Genomic DNA, 26,765 nt, shown 5'->3' with positions numbered 1-26,765 from the left:
TTCTCTGAAAAATGTTGGCTTTTCAGAACTTCTTTAATTATAAAAATTGATGGAAGTCTGAGTGCGAGCTGTTAGAACTGGTCTGACAACATCCAACTCCTGCCTCTGTTTTTTGTCTTATAACTTGGTAACTACACTGACACAGAGATGTGCTGTTGTTTAAATGTGCTATTTTGCAGCAGTTGCTGTAAAAGCCCATCTGAGTCAGAGGCTAATCGAACAAATCTACCAGATGAAGTATTGCACCAAGTCTAGTCAAAAGAAAGTCTTCTCTTTCCGTGACTTCCACACCCCCGATGCCTCTCCCTTCCCATGCAGTCACTTTTCTATCTCTTCCTATCTCTTCTTTCCATCTCCCATGGTATTAAATTCCTCTGGGATGTAGAGACCTGGCTTCAAATTAGCCAAAGGTGAAGGTAAAATACTACAGCGTATTTTCCAACCCACAAATAAGGTTCATATGGGTTCAAAGGATTCAGAGTTCAAACCTTTGTGGAAATGTATCAGGAGATGTGAGCCAGCATCCTTGAAAGCCAAGGCAAGCTTTCGTGGGAGCAGTGACCTACCTGATAAACAGGACATGACTGTGAATCCCCCCATCAGTCCATTTCCTTCCCTTTGCCCAGAGGTAAGCAGCTCAGTGCAACAAAACATGGAACTGAAGTGCCAGCTTCTTTCTGTTTCCCGCTGGTTATTTCAGATGCTTGTTTCACAGAGCACACTGGCTTTTGCACAGCCCACCCTCAGATGTCACCATCGCCAAGCAGTGCTCAGGGAGCCCAGGCACCCAAAGCAGGGTAATCTGATGGTCTCCCTACGCTTACCTGGCACGAGCATTACCTGGTGTGGATATGTCATCTTCACCTTCCCCTCCTGCCTTGACCCTGAACATGACAGTTGTCCGCGTTTGCCCCCCTGGTTTCTGAAGGCTGGGCAGACTGGGGAAACTTAATGCCTGTGTCTGGGCAGAGGCAGGGAGCGAGGCACCGAGAGGAGGGGTCATTTTAAAGAGCACTCGAGCTCAGGCTGCGGTCTCTTTTGCTCGCTGTGACAGCAAAGGGTCACAGTAGAAACCACAAGCTGGGACTTACCAGGTGGCCTCTGATCTTCCTCTCTTCTTTTTACCACCTTTCCTGTCTTTGTCTTCTCATTTTTCCTAGGAAGAGTCAATTTCACTGGCAGCATCTTGGACAGCTCTGAGACAACCTATTTCTGAGGAGGGTAAGGGGTTTTTAACTCCTCACGTTGATAGCGTTTAGAAGATAGCATATTAAAGGGGGGAAGGTCGTGTGTTTGAGTGTGCTGTTTGGGGACCGTCAGCGTCCTTTGGCATGAGTTGCTGTTAATCTAAAGTAAATCAGGTGAAGGCAAACAGCTATAGGAAAGAAAATCATCCAGGGCTTTCAAAGCTCAGCAACAAGGAGTTGTAACAGGTTTGTTTGGTTTGATTCGCTGGTTCTGAATTTCCTGTTGCTTGTGCGTTTATGCACTGCGGTAGCCAGTGCAATTGCTGCTGATGGAAAAGTAATTTTCAGGAAAAAAACTTTGGAGAGTGGACCTTTTTTAACAAATTAAACACATGCTTTGAATATTTAAATAAGGTCTACAAGGAATACAGTATTTAAATAAGCTCTACAAGTGAAGCAATAAACATTAAGTGACGTATTTATTGGAATGTTTAAGTTATGGGCCTCTAAAAATATGTAGAACTACAAGTCTGTCTGCCAAAATAATACATTGCCTTGCCAGCAATAAACTTGTGGCTATTAGTATGTCCAAAGACACCCAATGGTTCTGTTTTGCTTTTATTCTATGTCAACGATTATACATTGCAGGGCAGACAGCATAGTTTTATTGCAAAAAGTTGCATTCAACAACCAAGTGGACTAAAGCACCAGATGCACCTCCGATTGAACCTGTCTTAAAATGGCAAGCTGCTGGGAGGCTGCTATTCCTGGAGGTGACTCTGATAGCTCTCAACAGATGCAGCTTCTGGAATGCAGCCGGAGGGGGGGAGGCGGGGAGCAGCTGACCCCAGTGCTGGCACCCAGACATTTGGGGACTGCAGCTGACGTCAGCATGCGCTGACACTGACACTTCCAGCACACATGGCCTTCTCCCTCTCCTGCTCTGCACGCAGTCGTCACCCAGCAGAAGAAGAAAAAAATGCCTGGTACTCACAGGCAGCAACCATTCCTTTCTAAAATTAAATCACCATTTTTTTTATGTGCTGTGCACTTAAGGGAAAATCAGTGTGCTGAGACTTCAGATTGAAATGTGGTCAAACTTTTTTTAAGTTGATCTGAAACGATCCAGAATGTTTTATCGTGAATTAGCATTTCTCTGTGCTCCGTCTGCTATGAGCACAAAGGTCACAAAGAAAACCAGCTTAAGTGAGTTGTTTTAGAATCAATGGCTGTATCAAAGATAAATGTTATACCTGTTGTATGTACTGGAACGCTGATCTCAGCAATTCCGTTTTAACTCTGTTAATGAAGATCAGCACTTTCCTTCAGTTTGTGTTTGCACACATAGATATATATTTAGGAAGCTCCTTTGAGAACTGGTTAAGGATCACATCGCTTGTGTTTGACAAAAACCAGGCTCTTCATTTCAGCAAGAACTGGAACTTGTCCAGAGTTGATAAGTGTAATTCAAATTCAAAATATGCGTGACTTTTTCAGATAAAAGTTAGACAGCATCTCTTCTCCCTCAATCTCCAGAAAATCCTAAAAATAACATTATAGCCATTTCAAATTACAGACAACAAGAAGCAGAGAGAGGGTCTGTGAGTAGAAGATATTTGCAAATCTGACATGGGAAATAGAAGATCATCAGCCTCATAAATTATAAAAAGTTGAAGCAATTTGGAACAGATTTTAAATTTAAAATCAACATAAGATCGTACCTGTAATTCACTTTATCTTTTATGTTACCATCTCCTTAAGAATTTCCCCACTCTCAGTATTTCCTGGTTACACTCTGAATTCACTTACCTGTAAATCTGTATTAGTCCTGCAGTGAGGATGAACAGAAGTAGGGGCCCATATTTTTCTTATACTTCGGATCTCGAACCTGGCTCATTTCAGAACTGTACACTCTGGCATACTCATTTAATGTTTATTAGGAAGAGAGTTTAACTCTTTGAATGTGTTGACAATAATTACTATTTTCATCTCATTATTAAAAAGAAGAGGGATTGTGGAATTACTTGTGATGTATTCTTCATAATTTGAATATCCATTTGTACAAATAAGCAGCTGCATTACCATCCAGGAGAGTACAACAGTTAATAGGCAGATAGACTACCCTGTGTATTTTGGTTTTGTGGCCTTTGTATGTATTGACAACGATTAGATTTGTTGCATAATCACTCGGGTATTAAATTTCACAACTGCAGTGCAGCTCTAAACATTTTCAATTTATTTTTAGCGAGCTCTTGGCTGTAATATTTCATTGCAGTCATGGCACCTAAGAAGAAGAACGTGAAGAAGAACAAAGCAGCAGGTATCAGTGAAATGACTATCATTGTGGAAGATGGCCCCCTCAGCAAACTAAATGGATTGAATGGACTCCTGGATGGAGGCAATGGTTTCAGCTGCGTCTCGTCTGAAGTTTCTGACCCGTCATACAGCCCAAACCTCTTGGAAGGTCTAAGCAGAATGAGACTGGAAAATTTTCTTTGTGACTTGACTATCAGTACCAAAACCAAATCTTTCAGTGTTCATAAGGTGGTGATGGCTTCAATCAGTGACTACTTTCACAACATCTTAAAGAAAGATCCGTCCACTCAGAGAGTAGACCTCAATGATGTATCTCCATTGGGTCTGGCTACTGTTATCACCTATGCTTACACTGGAAAGCTCACTCTTTCACTTTATACGATAGGTAGTATTATTTCCACAGCCATTTATCTTCAGATTCACACCCTTGTAAAGATGTGCTGTGATTTTCTAACCCAAGAAATCAGTGTTGAGAATTGTATGTACATTGCCAATATTGCAGAAACGTATGGACTGAAAACAACCAAGGAAGCTGCACACAAATTTATTAGAGACAACTTCATTGAATTTTCAGAAACAGATCAGTTCTTAAAACTTACTTTTGATCAGATTAATGAACTTCTTGCAGATGATGACTTGCAGTTGCCTTCTGAAATTGTTGCATTCCAGATTGCAATAAAATGGCTGGAATTTGACCAAAAAAGAGTAAAGTTTGCTGCTGATCTCTTAGGTAACATTCGTTTTGGTACTATCTCAGCTCAAGACCTTGTCAATTATGTCCAAACTGTTCCAAGAATGATGCAAGATGCAGATTGCCATAAGCTCCTGGTAGATGCCATGAACTATCATTTGCTTCCCTATCATCAGAATACACTTCAGTCTAGAAGAACAAGGATTCGTGGAGGTTTCAGAGTGCTAGTTACCGTTGGGGGACGCCCTGCTCTAACAGAGAAGTCTCTCAGCAGAGACATCTTATACAGAGATCCTGAAAATGGATGGAAGAAGCTTAGTGAAATGCCCGCTAAAAGTTTTAACCAGTGCGTGACGGTGATGGATGGATTTCTTTACGTGGCCGGCGGGGAAGACCAGAATGATGCCAGGAACCAAGCCAAGCATGCGGTCAGCAATTTCTGCAGGTAACTCCTTTGTTTGTTTGTTTGTTTGTTTGTTTTTAACCATACTTATTTACTCCACACAGTGCAGGGAGATAGGCCAAGCTGAACTGTGACGTGCAGCGTGATCAGATCAGACACATGGAAAGATGGGGTGGAGGAGCTATAGGTGCTATTCTTCATTAAATTTTGAGTGAACAAAACAGTGCAACTGAAATGCACAATAGCTTCACCATGATGCACAATGAGAAGTGAGGAAGTGAGAAGTTAATAAGGGAGGTTCTGAAGTAGCACTACAATGCATTAGATCTGATGAGACTTTAAATTCCAAGAGCTGATGATGCCTCACAGAAAACTCTGAAAAATATTATAATTCTGACTTTCTATGCACCACCACTTGTATTTTTAACATCTCTCAAGATGCATTTCATATCTTTTAGCTTTTGATTTATGAAGAGCTTAGAAACAATGAAGGCTGAATGTCTCTTGTACAAGACACTCCAAACAATACCCTGCTTACAGTTCTTATCTGTAGTCATCCAAGAACTGCACAAGCGATAGCAAATACTATCACTTGTGCATAATCTAACACGTACTAGTCAAATGAATGGTGATGGTTTTTAAATAGCTTAGCCTAAAAGTTAGTGGCACATAGTAGCTTGAAGCAGGAGTTGAAAAAATTCACCTTCTATCTAGTAACAGACTATGGACACACAATACAAACATGCAGCCCAACAGTGCTTCCTTTTCTACTCCCAGAAAAGAACATTCCATTCAGATAACTTCTCCCAAAGAGGACCACCAAGATATAAAATTAATGAAAAAGGGAAGTTATCTAGATCATTTCTATTGTAATCTAATTTATCAGAAGAAAATATATTACCTAAAGGAGATTACACTGTTGCTCTCCAAGCTTCTGCCTCTGAGCTATGCCTCAAATTCTATCAAGTCGTGTGCTTGGTGCATACCTGGGTTGTGTGGAGGAGTGGTGAAATTCTTGTGGTCTGCTCAGTGTTCCAATCCCCCTTCTACCATTAACTTTGGCAATGCTAATTAATATGAATATGTATGTGCACTTGCTTTCAGAGTTTTACCAATAATAATATATAACAACTAACAATTATTGTTTGCTCCCCCATAGTCTTTTCCTCATTCGCTGATCCACTCAGCACGCAGCAGGAAAAATGTAAGGGTCTATTAATGTACCTTACAAAACCCCTTGCCCTAAGAAAATGTAATTTTCTATTTGCTACTTCACAACTGCTTACTGAATAGTCAAAGACAGAGGATGTTCTTTAAGATAGATAGAGTGTTAGGAAGCAAAGATGTTCTCTCCACATAGATCTTAATTGGCAGAAGCGGCAGGAGGAAACACCATTTAGAAAGTACTAAGAAGGTGCTAATACAAATCACCGCTCAATGCTTTTTAAAACTCTGAATCAATTTTGACAGCTTTTCAGTAGGCTTAAATTGCAAAATTTTACAATTTCTACTGTATTTTAAAAGTATCACTTTCTGATTATGAAGAGTTTATTACACAAACTCAGTTTTCAGAAGAGTCAGATTTGTTTTATTTAAATAATACTGATTGTGAATGGCATAAACACATTTTCCTCCAATAAAGAACTAAATGTATTTGGAAATATAAGCAGGGATGGCAGTTTCATTCCATTGACTTCTACCGGGCTCAAAAAGTAGCTGCACGTTATTGATTTAGCGTTCCTCAACCACAGCAGTAGGGGGACAGGCATAGGACTGTGGAATGTACCAGAGCTGCACGTGAGATGGACACTCTCTGTTTTTGCCCTTGTAGATACGATCCTCGTTTCAACACCTGGATTCACCTGGCAAATATGAATCAGAAGCGTACCCACTTCAGCCTGAATGTGTTCAATGGCCTCCTGTTTGCAGTGGGCGGTCGCAACTTGGAGGGTTGTCTCTCCTCGATGGAGTGCTACGTGCCTGCAACTAATCAGTGGCAGATGAAGGCACCCCTGGAGGTGCCCCGGTGCTGCCATGCCAGTGCCGTGGTGGATGGTAGGATCCTGGTCACGGGAGGGTACATTAATAATGCTTACTCTCGTTCGGTGTGCATGTATGACCCCAGCAATGATAGCTGGCAGGATAAGTCCAGCCTTAGCACCCCTCGGGGGTGGCACTGTGCCGTGTCCCTGCTGGAGAGGGTCTATGTCATGGGTGGGTCACAGCTGGGGGGGAGAGGGGAAAGGATCGACGTCCTTCCTGTGGAGTGTTACAGCCCTTACACGGGGCAGTGGAGTTATGTGGCACCCCTTCAAACTGGAGTTAGCACAGCCGGCGCTTCAATGCTGGATGGGAAAATTTACTTAGTGGGGGGCTGGAATGAGATAGAGAAAAAATATAAGAAGTGTATTCAGTGCTATAACCCAGATCTCAATGAGTGGACGGAGGACGACGAGCTGCCTGAAGCCACTGTGGGAGTATCCTGTTGTACTATATCCATGCCCAACACCAAGACAAGGGAGTCCAGAGCAAGCTCAGTCTCTTCTGTACCAGTCAGCATTTAAATCTTGGTCAAACCAGCAACCAGTACAAATGTTTACCAGCATAGCAGTATAATTAACCCTTTAAGTAGCATTTATGAGCTTATACAGAAAAAAAAAAAACAATTGACTTTGCAACAGTATTAACACTGCAAATTTGCCAGTTTTCATGACCTTTAAGACATGTGCTATAAAACAACCTATTAGGGAAAAGATGAATTTACTTAGCAGGAAGAGAGTTAAGCCATAACTGCAGAGAGAATTTCATTCTGTTCCTGACTTTGCCACTGACTCACTGTGTTATCTGTGGCAAATCACACTTTCTTTGTGCCTTGATTTCCTTACCTGTAAAATAGAGATAAATTTGCTTCAGAAGATTGTTGTGAGGCTTTTTTTAATACTGAGTTTTAAATGCTTTCTCAACTCAAAATGAAAGTCAAATGTTGGTAGCAATAAATCTCAACAGAAATTAGAAATGTGCCATGTCAACATAAAATTGGTCAGTTTTGTTATTTTTTAAGCTTTTTATATTTTGAGAAACAAAACAAAAAAAAAAAAAAAAAAAAAAAAAAAAAAAAAAAAGAAAAAAAAAAACCAAAAAAACTGCATATAGCATGTGCATACTTTACTTTTTGGAGCACTGATATTCACAGAAAATTTGTCAAAATTTTTTCTTCTTCAGAAGCTAGTAAGAGATCCCTATCTTCTGCATGAGAGCCTTTAATTCTCTTATCTGATGCTGTGACATGGCTTTCAAGACCAGAATCCACAAAATACATGAGCTTCTGTAAGCATTATGTCCAGCCCCGAGGTCTTCCTTGGGTGCTACGTTGCTCTCCTGGCCTCCATGTGTACACTGTGGAGCAGACAAACACCTTCTCCTCCTCATGCCAGGGAGACTCTCCTGTTGCTCCGGATGGAAGACATGAAGGCCATCCAGTGTGTCTCCTCTTTCCCTACTCTACCCCACCTTTGTAGAAATGTACCTCTGGGTTGTCTTCTCTTGTGAGAAGGCCCATGCCAGAAGCCAGGAGGTGCCACAACAGGGACAAAATCTGGAAACTGAGTTCATGCCAGGAGGCACCGAGGGCTAAATGGTATCTCAGGATGGAGAAAGTGCACGAAGCATCTCTCCTACTCTACTGTTCTGAAAAAGAAAATTTCCCTGTGAGGTGATGAACAAAGATTAAATGAAGACTGCTTTTAAGCGTAGGATAGATGTGTGGAAAGCCATGAATCACGGGAAGCTGGATGAAATCAAAGAGACATTCCTTAATAGTAACCGAGAGATCTTAACACTTTTCTTACCAGGTGTAGGCACAACATCACACAAACTAACATTTTTCTTGATGTATCATTAAGTATCTCCTTTTGAATTCTTTGCTAGAGCCCTATTTATGTTTTGAGGAGCTCTTGGGCACATTTTCCAAAGGCTAGATTAACTCAGAGTAATTTCCAAGAACTTTTTTCCTAATCTCAATGGACACTGGAGGTATTCGTGTAGTCAAAGGGATATGCAGCCCACAGAGTCCCTGGTGAATTTGATTCTAAAGGACTGCTGTCCGTATGATATGCTTACATCCTTCTGTTTGAGAAGAAGTAAAGTTAGATAATAAAATGATTTAGTATAACAAAAAGGGTAACAATTCACTCAACATGTGCAACAGTTTATTTCATTTGCAAAAGAGAAGTGCTGTAAAATTGCCTGTATGTACAGACTTTGCTGAGACAAGCATTTAAAGGACTCTCCTACTCAGTACTTTGTAGCTTTGTTACAACTCCATACTGAGCATGACACAGTTTGTTAGGGATGAAGTAATTCACGCTGTCCTTTGCAATTACACTGAATGGTACTCGATCCTGTTTTCCAGTTCTAACTAAGACTCCACATCTGCATCCTGCAGACTGCAGAAATTTAAATCCCAAATTCAATTTCTGAGTATTGCATGCTATTAGAATACACTGCATTACAAAGACCTGTAATCAGAGTACCAGTCAGTTTGTTTTGGTTAATTTGATTTGCATATAGTTATCCTTGTCTAATTCAAATGAGTAATAATTCAAATCCAGTCACAGAAGAAAGCATGGCATTGTGTAACAGAGTAGGATTACTGTGTTTTAAACACAGATATACTGGTCCTGCCCCCTCTAGTCAAAAACATTCTAATGGATGAGAGCAACATTTCTCCTTTCTCAAAGTCATGATCTCGTGTTCCATACGAAAGTATTTAAGATGCTCTTTGAAAAATCCTTCCGCTCCAATAATTTTTTTGACAAATTGTAATACTATAACTATAGTTGCTTAGACACCCAGATCAATGAAGAGACAAATTCATTTATATCTGTATATATATGCTAGTTTTTTCATGCTTCTACGGTACCCATTAAGAAGGTATTTAAGAACTGAATAAATAATCATTTTGCCTCAGATAAATATGGGATAAAATTCTGTCATGCAAGCATCTCTTTTTTCCCTTTAGGAATTCAGGTCCCAAATGATGTTAGTAGTCAGATGTTGCTGCATGTTTTTCTCTTTTGTGAACCGACGCTTTCTGTACTTCAACACCAATCTTCTGGTCTTGGATATAAACTTATTTGTGAATGATGGGCTAAGTGCAATGAAACCACTCTCGTACTACTTAAAGGGTTAAAAACACTGGGGGCCAAATCCTTTTCATCTTACTCACAATAAAAAAAGTTCCATTGACTTCACTGGGACTATTGAATAAGATGTATAGGATTTAAAACTCTTGGCCAAATTCTGGCAGAACAATACATATAGATGCCTACAAAACTGTCATATCCAGAGGGAAGAGTGACCTCTCAGCCCTCACCGCCCTTGGCCACAGTAAATCTATAGGGAAGTGTCCTAGGACAGGAGTCAAGCACCGCTGGCCACGTGTTTCTTCCATTGCACAAACCAGGTACATACCATAGGCAAAGAATCTTAGGTAGATGAATAAAAGACACTGTTGTCATTATGGCACTTCAGTGTGGCTTTGTATTTTCATTGTTTTCTGTAAACATCTGTTTAGGCTTCAACTGCACATTGAGCCAGGATTTGGTCCTTAGTATGTGGCAGTATCAGCTGAACTTAATATTTTTCTGATCATACCAACGTACTGAGCTAATTGTGACATTTTTATGTACAATCTCATTTTGTTAGAACTGTAAGAAGTGGTTTGTATGTTACGTGTTATGGGACGGTGTTCTTTCATTGTTCGGTACCATATTTTCAATCTCCAAATATTTAATAAGAAAATCTCAGTTGAATTTGAAATATTGTGTATCCCAAAAAGAAAACCTTAAATGCAGTTTAGGAAGTACTGTTTACAGTGATATTAAGTATGGTAGAACTTCCGACTATACGAGACACAGGTTGCTAAAACACTACAGGGATCTTCCTTAATGCTATAGCAATATTTAAAGAAATAATAATGTTGTCTTCAAAATTCCTTGTGCCCATGCATATATAGTCTACAACATCCATGCTTCCAAGGAATTGAAATCTGAAAATGATCTCTCTTCAGTCTGTGATTTAAACAATTTGATTACATTTAGTTTTCTTGTTTAATAATGCTTCTATAGATGTATGGAAGAGTGTGTTGTAAGGTTATGAGTGAGGAGCTTCCTGTTGAAAAGCAATGCTGAAAGGGAGATTTTGTGCATAGTTCGTAACCACTATGATGAGACCATGACCATTCCTGAAGTTAACCTGTAAGACCATCTGTGGATGAGTCAAGAGTCCACTAAGCTTAAGTGCCAACTTCTAGCTGGTCAGAGAGGGGAGTGGTGAAAATTAGCATCAGCCAAAAATACAAGGCGTTAAAAAGTGCTGCGTGTTGAGATTTTTAAATGGCAGTTCTTGCAGGAAAAAGTACGTGATTAATTAAATGACTGATGGCCATCCTTTATATTATTCTTAAGCCTAGATTCACTGATCCTACAGCTTTAACTCTTTCAAAACCCATGATGGGTTTGGGGGGACTTTTTGCATAGTAACAAAAATAAGTTTGTAGCTGCAAACCTGGCAATCATAAATATAATTGTATGAGTACATATCCCATTTTGAATACAGTGGGGCCTCTTATATATGTGTATATATATATATATATATAATATATGTATTATATATGTTCTCATGCATTAATGTTTGGAAACATAAATTACAAGAACTAAATGCATGAGTACATAAGAAAATATATAATAAAGGCCAACATGGAGGTTTCAGGTCAACATTCTATATTACCATTCAAATACCTACATTGACCATACATAGACATGATTTCCCCAGTGAAATCCTGTGTAGGCTTTGCGTTTTTTTGTGCAACACACAGGACTGGAGATGCAAGAAGATCCAGACAGTGGAAAGCAGAAGATGGAGCCCATTAGCATAGTCAGGAGATTAAGATTTTGATGCCATTTCTCAAGGATGTGTGAGAAATACATGCTGAAAGGAAATATCTGCTTCAACACACACCTTTCCACAAGCAGCTTTTGTTACATAACTGAAATTGGCCAACGTTTCTTATGAAAACCAAGTTGCAGTTTTCTATTGACTGTAATTTCCATTCTCAGTGGAATAGAATTTTCAAGTTAGTGTAACCTGGGCTTACCCAAGCCAGGAAATATTTTTCAAGCTCTGAATCTACCTGCTTGGAGAATGCAGCTGAAGCCAATAGTCCTTCAACAGTTTCCTGGCATTTTTGCTATGAATCTTCTCATCCTTTTGTCAAAGATCTGCTTTGTATAATTAATCAAAAATATTTTCATGAACAGATTTGTACTCTGATTCCTCCATGCAGGAGGGGAATCTCGTCCCTTTTTATTTTCTTTCTTTCTTTTTTTTTTTTTTTTTTTGTCCATTATTGAGTGGTTCTCTCACAAGCAACCAAAGCAGATGCTTATGGTGCACAGATGCATACAGTTCATAAAAGCTCATCTGCAAATCTAATTAAAAAAAAAAAAACAAAACAAAGAAAACCTCTTTGCTGGTGGCTGTGGTAAAGAAAAGGTCATAATCTGGAATGCCTGTTGGAAAAAGAGGGGTGAACAAGGAGTCACAGGTGCTTATTTTTAAAATGTGGCACTGCTAAGAGCTCTGTTCCCAGTAGTTCCCAAAAAGACAAATGAAAATACATGCAATTCTGTACAGCTTGAGTGAGAGATTCAGATAACATCAGATGTGTTTTGCCATGCAAAATACTAGTGTGTTCATTGGTTTCTCAATGGAAATTAAATTTTCAGTAAAAATCTAGACAGTAAATTTACAAGGAATACATCATAAATCTCAGTTGGTAAGAATGGGAGCACACACTTTTAGATACACTGGGTGTTACACTGGCTGCTGCCTTGGCAGTTTTGTTGTCAACAAGTTAAAAAAGATAATTTATTTGTGTAAAACATTTCCCTGGCTTGTAAGTGTTAGACATACTGCTATACAAATAGGTTTTCTAATTATACACTGTAAGGATGAACTGTGATAACACATGGGAACATATTTCAACAGAAAAATCTATATATGTAATGTGAGAATGTTACTACTTAAAAATTAAAATGTGTGGTGCAGCAGTTGTTAAGTGGAATAAAACAGCATGTCAGTATTTTTCATTGTATGCTTCAAATAAAACTGTTGACACATACAATGAATTAATTTTGCTGTCAAGTCCGTTTGTATCTCTGCGACTGTCTTTCTATCAGGCTAACCCCTGGCTGCAGTTTAAATATCCTTTGTATTCCAAGCCCCATGCTGATCACCTCTTCCATACCAGCTAATTGGCATGTTTGTCATACGCTGGCTGTCAAACCATGGTCATGGTGAGCTATGCAGGATGACGCTGGTACCACTTGTATCCTATCTTTTTCATTTCTTTCACAAGGAAAAAAACCTTTCCTTTTAACAAAGCATTTCACAGTCATTTTTCATCATTCAAATGCCTTACAAGAAAAGATAACAGAGTGGATGCGTGATGAGCAATCTGGCATATTTTCCTTTTCATTGTATGAGTAACATCAGAGGAAATAAAAGCATCTAAGTTTTGAGGGGAAAAAATTAGTCACTATTCTAAAAGGCAATTAAGTTGTACCTTTTGAGAGGTTTTGATGTATTGAAAAGTGTTCCCTGAGTTTTGACAAGAAGAGTTTTCTTCAAAGCATGATTTGCCATTCTGTGGATGTCCAAGACAGCTTGATGAGACTGCTGAACAAGAACGTGACCTGCATGCAATTTTGGGCACCAGAATATAAGAAGAACATAAAGCCATTACAGTGTCCAAAGAAGGGCTACAAAGACGGTAGACGGTCTGGAGGGCAAGGTGTGTGAGGAGCAGCTGAGGTCCCTGGGTTTGCTCAGTGCAGAGCAAGGAGCTGAGGGGAGGCCTGATGGCGGCTGCAGCTCCTCACAGGGAGCCGAGGGGCAGCGCTGAGCTCTGCTCTGTGTGACAGCGACAGGGCCTGAGGGAACGGCATGGAGCTGCGTCAGGGGAGGGCAGCTGGGGGTGAGGGACAGGGCTGCACCAGAGGGCTGTGGGCATGGAACGGGCTGCACAGGGCTGTGGGCACAGCGCTGAACTGCCAGAGTTCAAAGAGTGTTTGCACAATGCTCTCGGACATAGGGTTTGAATTGTGGGTGATCCTGTATGGATCCAGGTGTTTGACATGACAATCCTCAGGACATTGTGTAATTCTGTGGATCACGCACCTTTGGAGCATCAGCAAGGTTCCTAACATCTGACAAGATATCTGCCTTCGGTTATGCTCACCTGCACATCAAGTCTAGAAGTCTGAAAGTCAGGACTCAAGTGCTTTAATGTACCTCTCTAGTGTTAGTTGACATGCTCTGGACTCACGTGCTGTTTTTTTTCCAAAGATCCCATGTCCTAACAGCCAGCCTTAAGCAGTTGTCCCAGGTGGTGTAAATACCATCTCAACTGATGTGAGATGCTGATCTGTGAGCGATCTGTAAAAGGGGATTAATTGGCCTAAATGTAGCATTTTATGCCATTTTCAACACTGCGGGGCACCCCAGATATCCTCTGCCTGACAGTCCAAGAGTAGGTGGCCTTTCTGTTGGTATTCCAATGTATCAGCAAGTCCTGGCTGCCTCAAATTTGCTGAAGCCCTTATCCAAAAAGATGCGCTGAATTGTAAATTATAATTAATATAACTCACTGTACTTACCCTATATAAATCTATTATCCAAATCTACATTATCTCTTCTTAGCTCCAAATTTACATTAGCCTTCCTTATCTCAAATCCTCATAAGAACACAATTCAAAAGCTAAGTATCAGCATCATTTCCTTCAGGGGAGAGGTCTATTCAAAGTGGTGATGTCTGTCTTTGGCCCAGTAGTAGGATATAATGTTGTCAGGTCTCAATGACGACCTGGCTGGTAATTTACCAGTGTAAGTACAGTGGTGCAAAAGTTCTTAGGGAATAAGTAGATCCCTAGAGCATGCAACTTATATTTCATCTCGTTAATGGTGTGAAGCAGAAGGCAAAAGATTGAGGGATCACAGATGCAGAACTTCTGTCTAGCAAGCATGAAATGTTGATGGTTGTCTGTAAATCATTTTCCAGCGATCCTCAGGTATTTAAAATCTTTAAATACTTAAATCTTTAATGGTGTCAGATTTCTTTTTTTCGTGTGATTAGTGCTGCTGCTGAAGAAAAGGAGAGCATTGCTTTGCTTAGCTTAAGGAAATTGCTTTGTATAGAGTCATAAGCTATAAAAGGAGACTTAATATAGGATATGTTATTCACCTACTCAAAGCAGAGTTTGGCCATTTTTTTGTAAGGGAAAACATAATCAAGTTCACAGCAGCCTGTGAGGGATTATGACCTGTTCCTGTTGTGCAGAATGGGAAGAGCAAGTCTCTCCCCTGACCCCTTGTCAAAGCTCATAGCACATAGGTCCCCACCTCAGCAGCAAATGAGGCTGCTGTGGTATTGCTGAGCCCAAGCCATAAAATGTGCTACTGCCATGTCTCACCTCTAGATGAGTTCTCCCTGCATCCAGAGAGGGGAACAGGGAAGAAATGTCAAATTTCCAACTCAGTCCTTTACAGCTACATGCTGTCCTTGATCTGTTGAGAGCAGACAGCAAAATGATCATCTGTAGCTTGTCTGTAAAAAAAAAACAGAGAGAGAGAGAAACTAACAGAGTATCACTACTTTGAACTTGTCTCTGTTCCAGCAAATCCTTCATGATCTGGCTGGAATCTTCAAAATAGTCCATGTATCTGGAGTGGAAATAATAATGTTAAGTGGTGTTAAGGGGTTAAAAAAAATAAAGAACTATGTAAATGATTGCTGGGAGCTAAAGTAGAGCAGATAAAAATTATCAGGGGTGTTTTTGAGGAAGCAAAGTACAGGAGTCAAGTCATGAATCTATGTGGTAAAAAAACTGCTAAAAAGTATTTCTAAATAAACCATGACGTAAAAAGCAAAGATTTGAAGCAAGTCTTGCCAAATGCATTATTTGGCAGCATAATTAAAGTAAAAAAACAAAACAAAAGCAAAAACAAAAACAAAAAAGCCAGAGTAAAGTAAACATTGCCTGTGTTCTTTCTTACTGCATTTGCCTTGTTACTTAAGGGTCCAAAAATTACTTATTTTTCTGTATTCCAGATATATTCTGTATTTCAGAAATGACTATGCCATCATTTTCCTGTTTCCTGTTTTCCTGTTTCCAGTGAAACAGTATGAATGAAATATTCACTTAGAGAAAGCTTTTTTTTCCCCTAAATTATCCAAAATATACCTGTAGGACTTGCACAGATTTATGGTGTCTGTTATGCCAATGTGTAAAGGTCTATAAATCAATGTGTTTCTTCTTTCTGCAAAATGCTCCCAAAATAAATACAACCCAAACCTATGACATTGCATTGTGTCTCATCTGAAGGACACTGTTTATCATTAAGCAGAATACCTATGTAGCAACATGAACACAGCCACGAAAACCCATAGGAAATGAAAAAGACTGCTTTTGTCTTCTGCCATTTGTATATAGGATTATTCTGAGCCAAACAGTGAATTTGTTGAAGGTACATATCAGAGAATCACAGAATTGTGGGGCTAGGAAAGACCTCAAGAGATAATCAAGTCCAACTCCCCTGCTAAAGCAGGTTCCCTACAATAGGTCATACAGGTAGGGATCCAGATGGGTCTTGAATATCTCCATAGAAGGAGACTCCACAACCTCTCTGGGCAACCTGTTCCAGTGCTCCATCACCCTTACCATAAAGAAGTTCTTCTGCATGTCAGTATGGAACTTCCCATGTTCGCGTTGTAGGTCATTGCTCCTTATCCTATCAATACATAGTGCTGAGAAGAGCCTGGCCTCATCCATTCGCCTCCCACCTCCCTTTAGATATTTATAAATATTAACCACATTCCCCCTCTGTCTTCTTTTCCGCAGGCTGAACAGACCCAGATTTCTCAGCCTTTCCTCATAATGGAGATGCTCCAGACCCTTAATCATCTTTGTCACCCTCTGCTGGACTTCCTCTAGATCTCTGTCTTTTTGGAACTGGGGATCCCAGAGCTGGACACAGTACTCCAGATGTGGCCTCACGAGGGCAGAGCAGAAGGGCAGAATCACCTCCCTTGACCTGCTGGCCACACTCCTTTTAACGCACCTCAGGATCCCACTGGTCTTCTTAGCCAGTGGAGCACACTGCTGGCTTATGGCCAATCTGTTGTCCACCAGGACCCCCAAGCCCATTTCCACAGAGCTCCTCTCCAGCAAACCACCCTCTAACCTGCACTGATGCATGAGGTTATTCCTTATAATTGATCTAAGCACAAAAAAAAAAAAAAAAAAAAAAAAAAAATCTGAATAATGTTGCCTTCTGCAATATCCCCTAAAGCAGAAAAAGGACAAATAACAGAATCCTAGAGTCATGGAATTATTAAGACCTCTAAGAGCATCTAGTCCAACTGTCAGCACCATCACCACTAGCCACGTCCCTCATCCGGTACGGCTATCTTTCAAATGAAGATGATTGCACGGTGAACATCTTCGATAAGGCAGCGCTCCAGAGCTTCGATAAGACAGCCGAGAACCCCTTCGGCTTCTCTTAGCCGAGGCTGATGTCAGCGATGCGCTGCTTATTCCAGCGAACTGAAATCAAACCTGAGGAAGAAGCCGGACCGCTGCTCCCGCCGCGCGGCGCCATGGCGGCTCCGGGACGCAGGAGGGCAGCAGCAGGAAGGACACGAGCCGCGTGCTGCGCTGTGCGGGACATGGCGTGTCCTAGCGGGACCCCGGTGACAATAAAAGGGGCAATCCAGGAGGGAAGCCGGAATCCTGACACCCTGTATTGTACCAGGAACGGCGTGGTGAGCAGCACTAGGGAAGTCATCCTGCCCGTGTACTCGGCATTGGTGAGGCCTTACCTCGAGTGCTGTGTTCAGTTTTAGGCACATCAGTACAGAAAGGACGTGGAGGTGCTGGAGCAGATCCAAAGAAGGGCAACAAGGTGGTGAAGGGCTTGGAGAATATGCCCTATGAGGAGAGACTGAAGGAACTGGGGCTGTTTGTTTTGGAGAAGAGGAGGCTGAAGGGAGACCTTACTGCTCTCTTTCATACCTGAAAGGTGCTTGCAGTGAGAGTGGGGTTGGTCTCTTCTCACTGGTGACAGGTGACAGGACGAGGGGAAATGGCCTCAAGTTGTGCCAGGGGAAGTTTAGGTTGGATATCAGGAAAAACTTCTTTACAGAAAGTAAAGTGCTCAGTTGTGAAGCACTGGAATAGGATTCCCAGGGAGGTGGTTGAGTCACCATCCCTGGATGTGTTTAAAAACCATTTGGATGTGGTGCTCGGGGACATGATTTAACAGAGGGTTGTTAGAGTTAGGGTGGTATGGTTAGGTCGTGGTTGGTCTCGATGGTCTTGAAGGTCTTTTCTAACCTGAGCGATTCTGTGATTCTATGAGTAAAACTCTTATTTCAGACGGGAAGGCTGGGGTTGGGAAAAGAGGAGGAAAAGCAAAGACGACAGTTATATCATGTAAAAAAATGTCAGTGGCAGCCTGCCCTCCTTACTTCAGCTCCTGTCTATCTCTGCATGAACACTTTGGGAGTGGACTGTGACTTGAGAGGAGCCCAACAGGGTGGTAAAGCGACCTGAAAAACATGCAGGCGTTCAGTGATGGGGTGCTGAATGACTCCGAGTCAGTAACATCGCAGTCCAGTGACACAGGAAGGCAGACAACATTTTCCTCAGTTACAGTTTTCTTAGCTGTGGGATGCAATTCTGGCAACCACAAGAGAGCATCATTCCCACAGCAAATAGGATACAGCTCTGGCGAGGGAGGACAAACAGCTTAACTCCTTTGGGCTCACAGTGGGAGCTCTGTTGGCATGTTCCAGATCTGTGGTCCCTACCTCCAATCTATACGAAGGTTCCTTAGTCTGCCCTGCCAGAGCTCATTCCAGAGGGACTTCATAATATTTATCCCCACCGGAGAAGGAGAGTGCATACATGTATTTTCTGCCTCCCAACCCAGTGCCCTAAATGCTGATCTCTTGGCTGCTCCAGGACAATGTTTACAAGAATATTTTCTGCTTTCATCTCAGCACAAAATGGAAATTGCTGAAGTTTAGGAACTGGGAAAAACAGTTCTTTCCCATGTAGCTGGGAGGACAGTGTAGCAAACAGATTTAGGTCCAGCTGCTACTCTAAAGCTTGTGTGCTGGTGACTGCATACACTTGAGTGTTCAGCCAGTGAATTATAGCTTGCTATAATAAGAATGTTCTGCTTTCCATTAGATCACACTCACTGCAACAACAGCAAATGAACTGAGGCAGCCAACAGAGCCATCAGTGACTTTTCTGTGACAGGCTCTTTTCTTCTGTCCTGGCAAAAGGACACCTTGGTGGCATTATCAGAAGAAACAGATCAGCTCCTCTGAAGGAAGAAGAGAGATCCCAGTCTAGGTGAACACCAAAAACTCCAAGAATCTTAGCAAAACTAGAAAAAAACTGGTAGCAGATATCATAATTCTTGTACTAAAATTCAAGTCAGAGCTCTCTCATGGTGTTATGCGAGTAATAAATAGCACTCTCAGCTCTTAGCAGCGGTCTGAATACTTCTTTATCAAAAAACCCTTTGAAACAAGAGATAGGTGCATTTCCAGGACTGACACTGTTGAAAGGAATGATGAAAAGGAGAATGGTTCACCCTGCAGAAGCAAAGCAAGCTTGGGTCAAGCTGCCAGAAGTTGGAGCAGTTTGTGTGAGAAACAAGTGTTCTGAAAATTTCTGTGTGATCTTATCTCTTCAGAGGGACAGACCACTTAGAAGAAGCCAGATAAGTCATGCAGGTTATGAAACTGAGCAGTTGCAGGCATTATCTGTTGGGAAACCTAAATGTTTTTTAATCTACCATTGCTCCTTTGAAGCAGCCAGTGCAGCCGTATCAAGTGACTTATTCAGTCACTCACAAGGTCCTACTTTAGGAAGAGCTGAACTGCTTTTCAGACTTTACTGACTGTATTGGCTAGAGTCAAGATTCACCCCTATGTGTCCAGCACTGGGAAGGTGTCCTGGCTGGCACCCAGCTGTTCCAAAAGGGCAAGGGTTTCCCCTGTAATTTCCCCTGTCAGTGACAGCCACTTGTCTAAGGCTTCTGAAATAGCACCAGCATTAAGTTGAGCCACTCATCTCCACTGCCTGAGCCGCTGATCTCCACAGGCAAAGCATAGCAAAGCACATTTATAATAGACACGTTAGAGCAAAGGCATTCTCATGGAACTGGATTCTGCTCTAGATACTGTCTATCTGTCTCTGCGCTTGAAGATTTCTTTGGCTTGCAATTTTGTTTTGAGGCCATTGTGTCTTTTAATTGCAGAATTCCATGCATATTAGTCTTTCCAACCACGAGGCAACCTGAAATAACTGTTCAGCAACAACTTACATTAATTGAGCCTTAACAGGTTGGTGCAGAACAGATGCGCATGCATAGAGATAGTTCAGAGACTCTTTCTCGGCTTCCTTCTACCTGACTTACTGCTATTGACTGAACACTGGCGTCAGCTGTGTTTTGCAAGACAGCCCCTGAAAGGCAGACCAATGACCTATGGCAAAGAAAGAAACTGTTGGATGAGGCAGGAGTGAAAGTATGCAAGAGACAAAGCAGTAAAGGGAGGACAAAGGAATGGTCAGTATTGGTACCAGGAACATGACTGGCAGCAAACTGGAAAGAACTGAGAAATGACTCGTTTCGCTGTGATCAAAAGACCTATCCTTTTTCAGCAAAAGGATGGCAACAAGTTCACTGCACGTCACTACCATACTTACCACTGCTGTCCAACCCGGAGGACAAAGATACCCAAAGAAATGAATCTTGGGCAGTGGCCTTGCTGGAGATATATAGAGGCTGAAGCTTCTGAAGGTGGAAGGAGGAGGCAGCATCCACCGTCTGACATTCAGCACACAAATCCAAAGAAAATTCTGAGCAGCACCAGCTTGGGGGTGATTGCTCCGGTTCATTTGTTCTGAAGTTTTTCACCGAGCCCTTATTACTTATGTTGGTTTTCCTATAATGAAACATACACAAAAACTGCCTGCCTTTCGCACCGCTCTTTGAGTGAGTCACTGAATCGCCCTGTGGCTATGAGCAAACACTGAGCTATCTCTGTTATGCCTTTTGAAAAACAGAGCAGTGAGCTATGCTTCGCTGATAATGAAAATGTGCACATGAATGGAATTGTGCCCATAAAGTAAGTTACTAACTAAATATGCATTAGCAAGACATCCTGAGATGAGAACAGTCTTGTGGAGGCAACTAAACTAATGCCAGCCTTGAGCAATGCCCTGCCTTATTACTTACAGAAAGTCACCATGACAAAGCACAACTTGTTATGAAGGTTATTAAGGCAGTAATGACTCTTGTCATTCAATGACATTGCAGGGATTAACAGGCTCCTGAGAAATGTCTCCTTCTGGTCATTTCCTCCTGTGAGATGCTGTTGCTGCCAGTGTGTCTGCCTCTCCTGCAGCGATGCTGCTTCTCAGTCTTCTGCAAACAGCCAAGTGACTGAGATTAACCAGGAAACATTGCAGTGGGTACACTGTCACGACACATCCCAGGCCCAGCATTTTAGAATGAGTAGTGCCAACATTCAGGACAGAATCAGAACAGTAGTGTATTCCTACTTCTTTATTTGCATTACTGTGCATTTTACAGATTTAGGTTTGTTGAGTAAGACATTTACTGCATTCAGCAAAGAGATGCTCTGACCCAGAGAATGTGGAGCAGGAGCAGGACAGCCATGGGAAACGGAGATAATGAATGTGGGGAGCAGCCTCAGCAGAGCAGTCACTCAGTCATCATCAGAACTTTAGCAGGCCCGGGGAAATTCAGAGAAAATAATTAGTTTTGCAGGTATCTGTGGTGACTTTTTCTGAGAAGGAAGAGTGGCGGTGAGGAAAAACACGGAAGTTCAAAAATTGTCAAGCTGAAAATGGAAATTAGCACCCTATGTTGATCAGAGGTAGGGCTTGGCCTCTGCATGATGAAAGGGCTGTTGTAGAAGTGGTTTCATGTGAGCAGTCACAGCATGCAGAAATGAGGTGATTTCATGAGAACAAGCAATTAATTCTGTGAGAAGTAAATCCAGTGAAGACTTGCTTCTTACCAACTAGTGTCTTTTTTCTTACCACCCATCACAACAACCCAAAGCTCTGTACCACTGTCTCCTCACCTTGGCAGTGCACTCATCTCCTTGGCACATCCCCTAGATAGCAGCAGGATGAAGGGCACCATCAGCTCCCCTAGCTCCCAACAAGGGGTCAATGCCAGCTACCAGCCTGATACCCACAGCAGCTGACCACCAGCTAGCCACTGCTGGAGGGCACACACCACAGCTTTGGCCTCAGTGGACATATAAATTTCATTTCTTACATAGAGCCAGTTTTCAGATGTCTCATAGAAAACTCCACTATTAGGCTGTTCTTCATCTCAGCTGTTGATCCCAACTAAGTGGTACAGAAAGGCACTCTTGGCTTGTGATTCATGCTATCCCAAAATAGATGTCTGAATCAGGACAGTTGAATCCAGTTGAGAAGTGCCAACTGGTCTCCACTAACTGTAAGGACAACCTAAGGTGACAATTCAGATGATACTACATACTGATACGATATCCAGAGTCTAAACTTAGGTGAAATTAATCCGAATGCCTTTGAGCTATGTGCCATACTATTGCAGTGTTAAAATTTGGCAGTCAGTTTAAAAGTTAGCAGAGGGGGACAGATGAACAGACACGATCACCAAAGAGTTCCTTCCTTGGGATGCTAGGCTGAAAAATCAAGAAGTACAGGGTAAAGGCGAGAAAATAAAGATAAATTTGTGCATATTTCCACAGAAGATGCTGCATTCAGTAAATTATTTGTTGTGTCAACTGGTCTGTTCTAGATTTCATGCCCATACATCAGATTTAAATATTTAAGGTCCCAGATAATAAACCGCATAAAGCTACACACAATAACTTCTGTGTAAAACTCACAACTGTTCATTCAGTTAGATAATGTACTGAAACAAAGGCAGCGAGTTTCAAGTTGATTTATCTTCTTAAAGTGTAAAAGTAAATTCAGAAAATTACATTTATTTTGGGAGGCCCTGTGTGGAGTCAGGAATTGGACTCTGTGATCCCTATGAGTCCATTCTGACTCGGGATATTCCATGATTCTATGATTCTATTTATCACTTTAATGGCCTAAAAAAATTCTGTATAACAGCTTTTCCAGACCTCAGGCCATTTTCTGCCTCTTTCTGAGCCCACTCCATCAGCTCAGCCCACTCCATCTGTTCAGAATCCCCACACACCTTGTGAGTGTGTGAGCATCCTGAGCAATGCACCCCAGTGCTGGTGTCATCACAGCAGCTAGAACCACCACTTGTTGCTTGACAGCAAGTACCAGCAAGCTGCCTTTTTCTACCATGGTGAATGTAGCTCACTTGCCTTCCTGTCTTTTGCAAGTTTTTGCAGGAATCAATGTATGTTTTCCTAGCAAAGTTAAAGAAACAAAGCGATGAAAGCCAGAAGATCAAAGAGAAGTCATGCAAGATATGGGTTTCAACAAGATGAGATTATTAAGATGTTCTGTGATGGAAAACAGAATAAAAAAGAAAAGAAAAAAAAATCTATTAACTTGTAAAAGACATTGAGACTTTCTTCCACACGTTCCTTTTAGAGTTCAGCTTGGGTTGCCACACACCTCTGTTTCTGCAAGCCTGGAGTTTGCCCACAAAATGCCTAATAAGGTCTACAGTGCAGGTTCACAAGAGCTACAAGAATTCTGTGGAACAACTATAGAGTTTCTTTCCGGACACAAAAAAATAATCCAGTCCAAGTTGCTAGGTATTGTGAAAGTTGCAGAAAACTGAGATAGCTTTAGGGAATTTTGACTGGGGAAAAAAAATAGAAAAATGAATGCATTCCGTACGTTGTGTTAGAAAGACATACATTACTGATAAAATGAAGACTTTCTCTAATGACTTCAACACTGTTTCTTATTAGTCTGCTGAAGGAGAGCCAGCTTTCTCATGCTGATAGCACAAGTGAGTTGTGCAATGACAACCTGTCCCAGCACCACGTGGCTCTGGGCATTTTATGCCCAACATAATGTGCAAATATGAAGTTATTGGTTTGCTAGCGAGTTTGCTCATGTGAAACAGGGCCAACAGAGAATGACTGGACAGAAATGAGAGAGACCTTTCACATTATGGAAGGGCACATGGTACGTGAGCCTCTCATAGCCTGACAGCAAGGCTTCGTGTTTTTGCAGAGAAGTAGAAACTAACACAAAAGTTGTTCAAGGACTTCCTTCTGTTAATTTAGTTACAGATAAATTGAGTTTTCAAGTCTATGTGAAATGTAACTTGGCCTTGAATTTTTATTTTTGGAGAGGACTGTTATTATGTGGGTAACAGCATGTAGAGTTGGTAGAGACTAAGCGATTGGACAAATTCTGATTTCTTTGTGAAATGAATTAGTAGATTTGGGCCATGCTGCTCACTGACCCAGGCGTTGATCTGTAGCTGCTGCTACAGTGTGAGTTCTGTGGGATTTGTCTCAAAGCTGCCTCCTCCAGCTCTAAGTCCCTTTCTCTCACAAACAGGAATGTGCTTCAAAAAGAAAGTCACTTGACTTTCCCATGAGTTTAATTTCTACGGCTATTTGTCCCCTGAAACTACTGTGCAAGATGCACTCCTGGATTTTCTGCTTGAAGCTTTTGTAAATAATTTACAGTTCAAGGAATTGAAATAAGCCAACTAGTCAGAAGAGAAAATATCAATTGTCACAATCATCCATTTTTCTGGTTTCTAGTGCTTCCTACCACTCTTGATAGGAAAGTGCAAAATCTGTGGCAAATCTGATCTATTGGTTCCAATTTGAAATTAAAGTCATTTAGGAAGAACAGGTGCCAACTGGAAAACAAGCAGACAGCTTAAAGGTAATTAAGGATAAAATATTAATCTATTTGCGTTCCAGAAGGCTGCCCTTTGACCTTCTTTGAGATAATACATTAACATCAGGGTGAAATGTTCATGTGCTGTCCAAACTTTTTACCTGATTCTACATTTCAATATCTGAATGTATCATATAAATATATCATATGAATGCTGAGTCACTTTCTTATTAGTACAGTTAAATAGCATGACATAGCTCAAGTATGGGACCAGCCATATCTCTTTGGCTTCATTTGTTGATATGTCAGAAGAAAAAATTAAATGAATTCATAAAAAGGACCTATCTGCTCATTTGTTTTCTTAAAGAAGATTTGATCCTCTTAGATTATTCCAAATGTAGTTTGCCACAATAACCATCTAAGCATGGTTATATATGGCTATGTGTAAGCATAGTATGGCACACAGATACACAAAGAACGACTGCAGGAAAACCCATCCACAAATGTTAGTTGCTCTCCACTCCAAGCAGTCTGAGATTAAAACAAAAAGCTTTCAGGGGGCACAGGACCAACAGTTTGGTGCCAGTGGAGTCAGCCAGCTTGTGCAGAGAGCACTGCCAGCCTTTGCTAAGAAACAGCAGCTTACTGAATCCCTACAAAATAGTATTAAACTTTCAGAAGTAACGATCTTACTGCTGGGTCAGTAACTGAAGAACAGCTTTATCCAGGACAGCTTCTCTCTTTGCTCTGCACTTTCTGGAGAAAAACTAACAATTTCTGTGGATTTCTGGCAATTACAATTACTTTTGGTATTGCTTCTCAAAATAATACCGTTCCATTTCAAAATCACAGTATCTATTGGTTGATCTCTCAGTGTTTCAAGAGCATGAGAAAATTTACAGTATATATATGCTTAGGCAATATATATCCTTAATGCAAACGTTTCTTCATGAACAAGTTACTGCCTTCTGATCCCTTTCTCACTTTTAATTATCTTTTTGATTCTGCTGCTGATCTGTAGGTCTTGGAGAAGTCAGTGTGCAAGTGGGACAAGCATTAAATGCAGAAATGAGATGTGCTTCCTTCAAAAATACAAGCAGATAATATCCTTATTTTAGAGCAAGAAAATGAAATTGCATGCCTTAGGGAAAGAAAATGTGATAAAATCAGGACAGGAACAACAACAACAAAAAATCTGACTGAGCTTTGTTAAACATTCTCTGATGGTACCATAAAACAAAGCTCACAACACCAGTTCCAGGAAAGGGTATCCAGCTGTTCATATTTGAAGATCCTCATCTGACTTTGTAAAGCTGAAAGTTTTCATCTTTCTTATCACTAAAAGTGCCCATCATTAAAATTAACAAAAATGTTTGCTACTGCTAAGAGAAGGCAAGAAATAAGCCTCCTTTTCACTTGTTGAGAACAAGACTAGGTAGGAAACATGCCATGTTTTCTATGTTAAAGCTCCTACAGATGATCCTTTGGGAAGTGAATTCTTCTACAAATTTGGTAGGAAATTTAAAATTTGGAGAGGTGAGAGCTGTGCTCTATGTGGAATTCCTCAGACTCCTCAAAGAAATTCCTGCTCTGTTGTGCAGAGATGGAAGGCCACTGGTCACGGGCCTGAGGGCTGCGCCTGCCCTGCACAGCATCCTGCTGCTGCCCAGGCCCTGCCCTGCCACATAGGCCCCAAGGCAAGAGTCTGCACAAGGAGCCTGCAGGGAGAGCTAGGCAGGAAGAACTGAGTCACAGAATATTACAGTCATAGGATCACAGAGTGGATTAGGTTGGAAAGGACCTTTAAGATCATATATTTCCGAACTCCCTGCTATAGGCAGGAGCACATCCCGCTAGACCAGGTTGCTCACAGCCCCATCCAGCCTGGCCTTGAATGCCTCCAGGGTGGGAGCATCCACATCCTCTCTGGGCAACCTGTTCCAGTGCCTCACCACCCTCACAGTAAGGAATTCCTTCCTAATATCTAATCTACCCTCTTTCAGTTTAAAGCCATTTCCCCTCATCCTGTCACTGCATGCCCTTATCAAAAGTCTCTTCCCAGCTTTCCCATAGGCCCACTTCAGTTACTGGATGGCTGCTAGACCTGCATGAGGGACCCATTTACAGCAAAGAAAGCACGAGAGCAAATAGCTGGGCAGTTTTGGATTTATCTCATCCCAACTTCTTCTGGAGCCAGGAAAAAAACAGTT

General features: G+C 41.4%; 2 protein-coding genes across 4 annotated transcripts in view; one reads left to right on the top strand and one right to left on the bottom strand.

Moving 5' to 3' along the window:
* Window positions 1-26,765, bottom strand: part of LOC122184881 (elongin-A-like) — a 58,162-nt gene that overhangs the window by 18,449 nt on the left and 12,948 nt on the right. For 2 of the 3 annotated variants that reach the window (XM_042880224.1, XM_042880234.1), the window contains exon 1: window positions 841-947. In XM_042880224.1, the coding sequence (XP_042736158.1) occupies window positions 841-858 (18 nt within the window). In that variant the 5' untranslated portion in view covers window positions 859-947. Of the gene's footprint in view, window positions 1-840; window positions 948-15,129; window positions 15,264-26,765 lie in introns of those variants that run through there. The other variant, XM_042880214.1, reaches the window with a different exon arrangement.
* On the top strand, window positions 1,004-12,790 carry KLHL31 (kelch like family member 31). Its single transcript, XM_042880192.1, has 3 exons — window positions 1,004-1,221; window positions 3,433-4,639; window positions 6,429-12,790. The coding sequence occupies exons 2-3, from the start codon at window positions 3,465-3,467 to the stop codon at window positions 7,159-7,161; spliced, it is 1,908 nt and encodes a 635-aa protein (XP_042736126.1). The 5' UTR covers window positions 1,004-1,221; window positions 3,433-3,464; the 3' UTR covers window positions 7,162-12,790.

This window comes from Lagopus leucura, unplaced genomic scaffold, assembly GCF_019238085.1.
Source record: "Lagopus leucura isolate 7727_CA_CO unplaced genomic scaffold, USGS_WTPT01 Super-Scaffold_73, whole genome shotgun sequence".
In the NCBI taxonomy this organism is placed as follows: Eukaryota; Metazoa; Chordata; class Aves; order Galliformes; family Phasianidae; genus Lagopus; species Lagopus leucura.
Note: the sequence above shows the minus strand (reverse complement) of the source record. Positions and strands in the feature narration are given on the sequence as shown.

Coding starts and splice junctions, on each gene's coding strand:
- KLHL31 (XM_042880192.1), top strand. CDS start 3,465: ATGGCACCTAAGAAGAAGAACGTGAAGAAGAACAAAGCAGCAGGTATC. Junction 4,640..6,428: donor GCGGTCAGCAATTTCTGCAG/GTAACTCCTTTG, acceptor TTGCCCTTGTAG/ATACGATCCTCGTTTCAACA.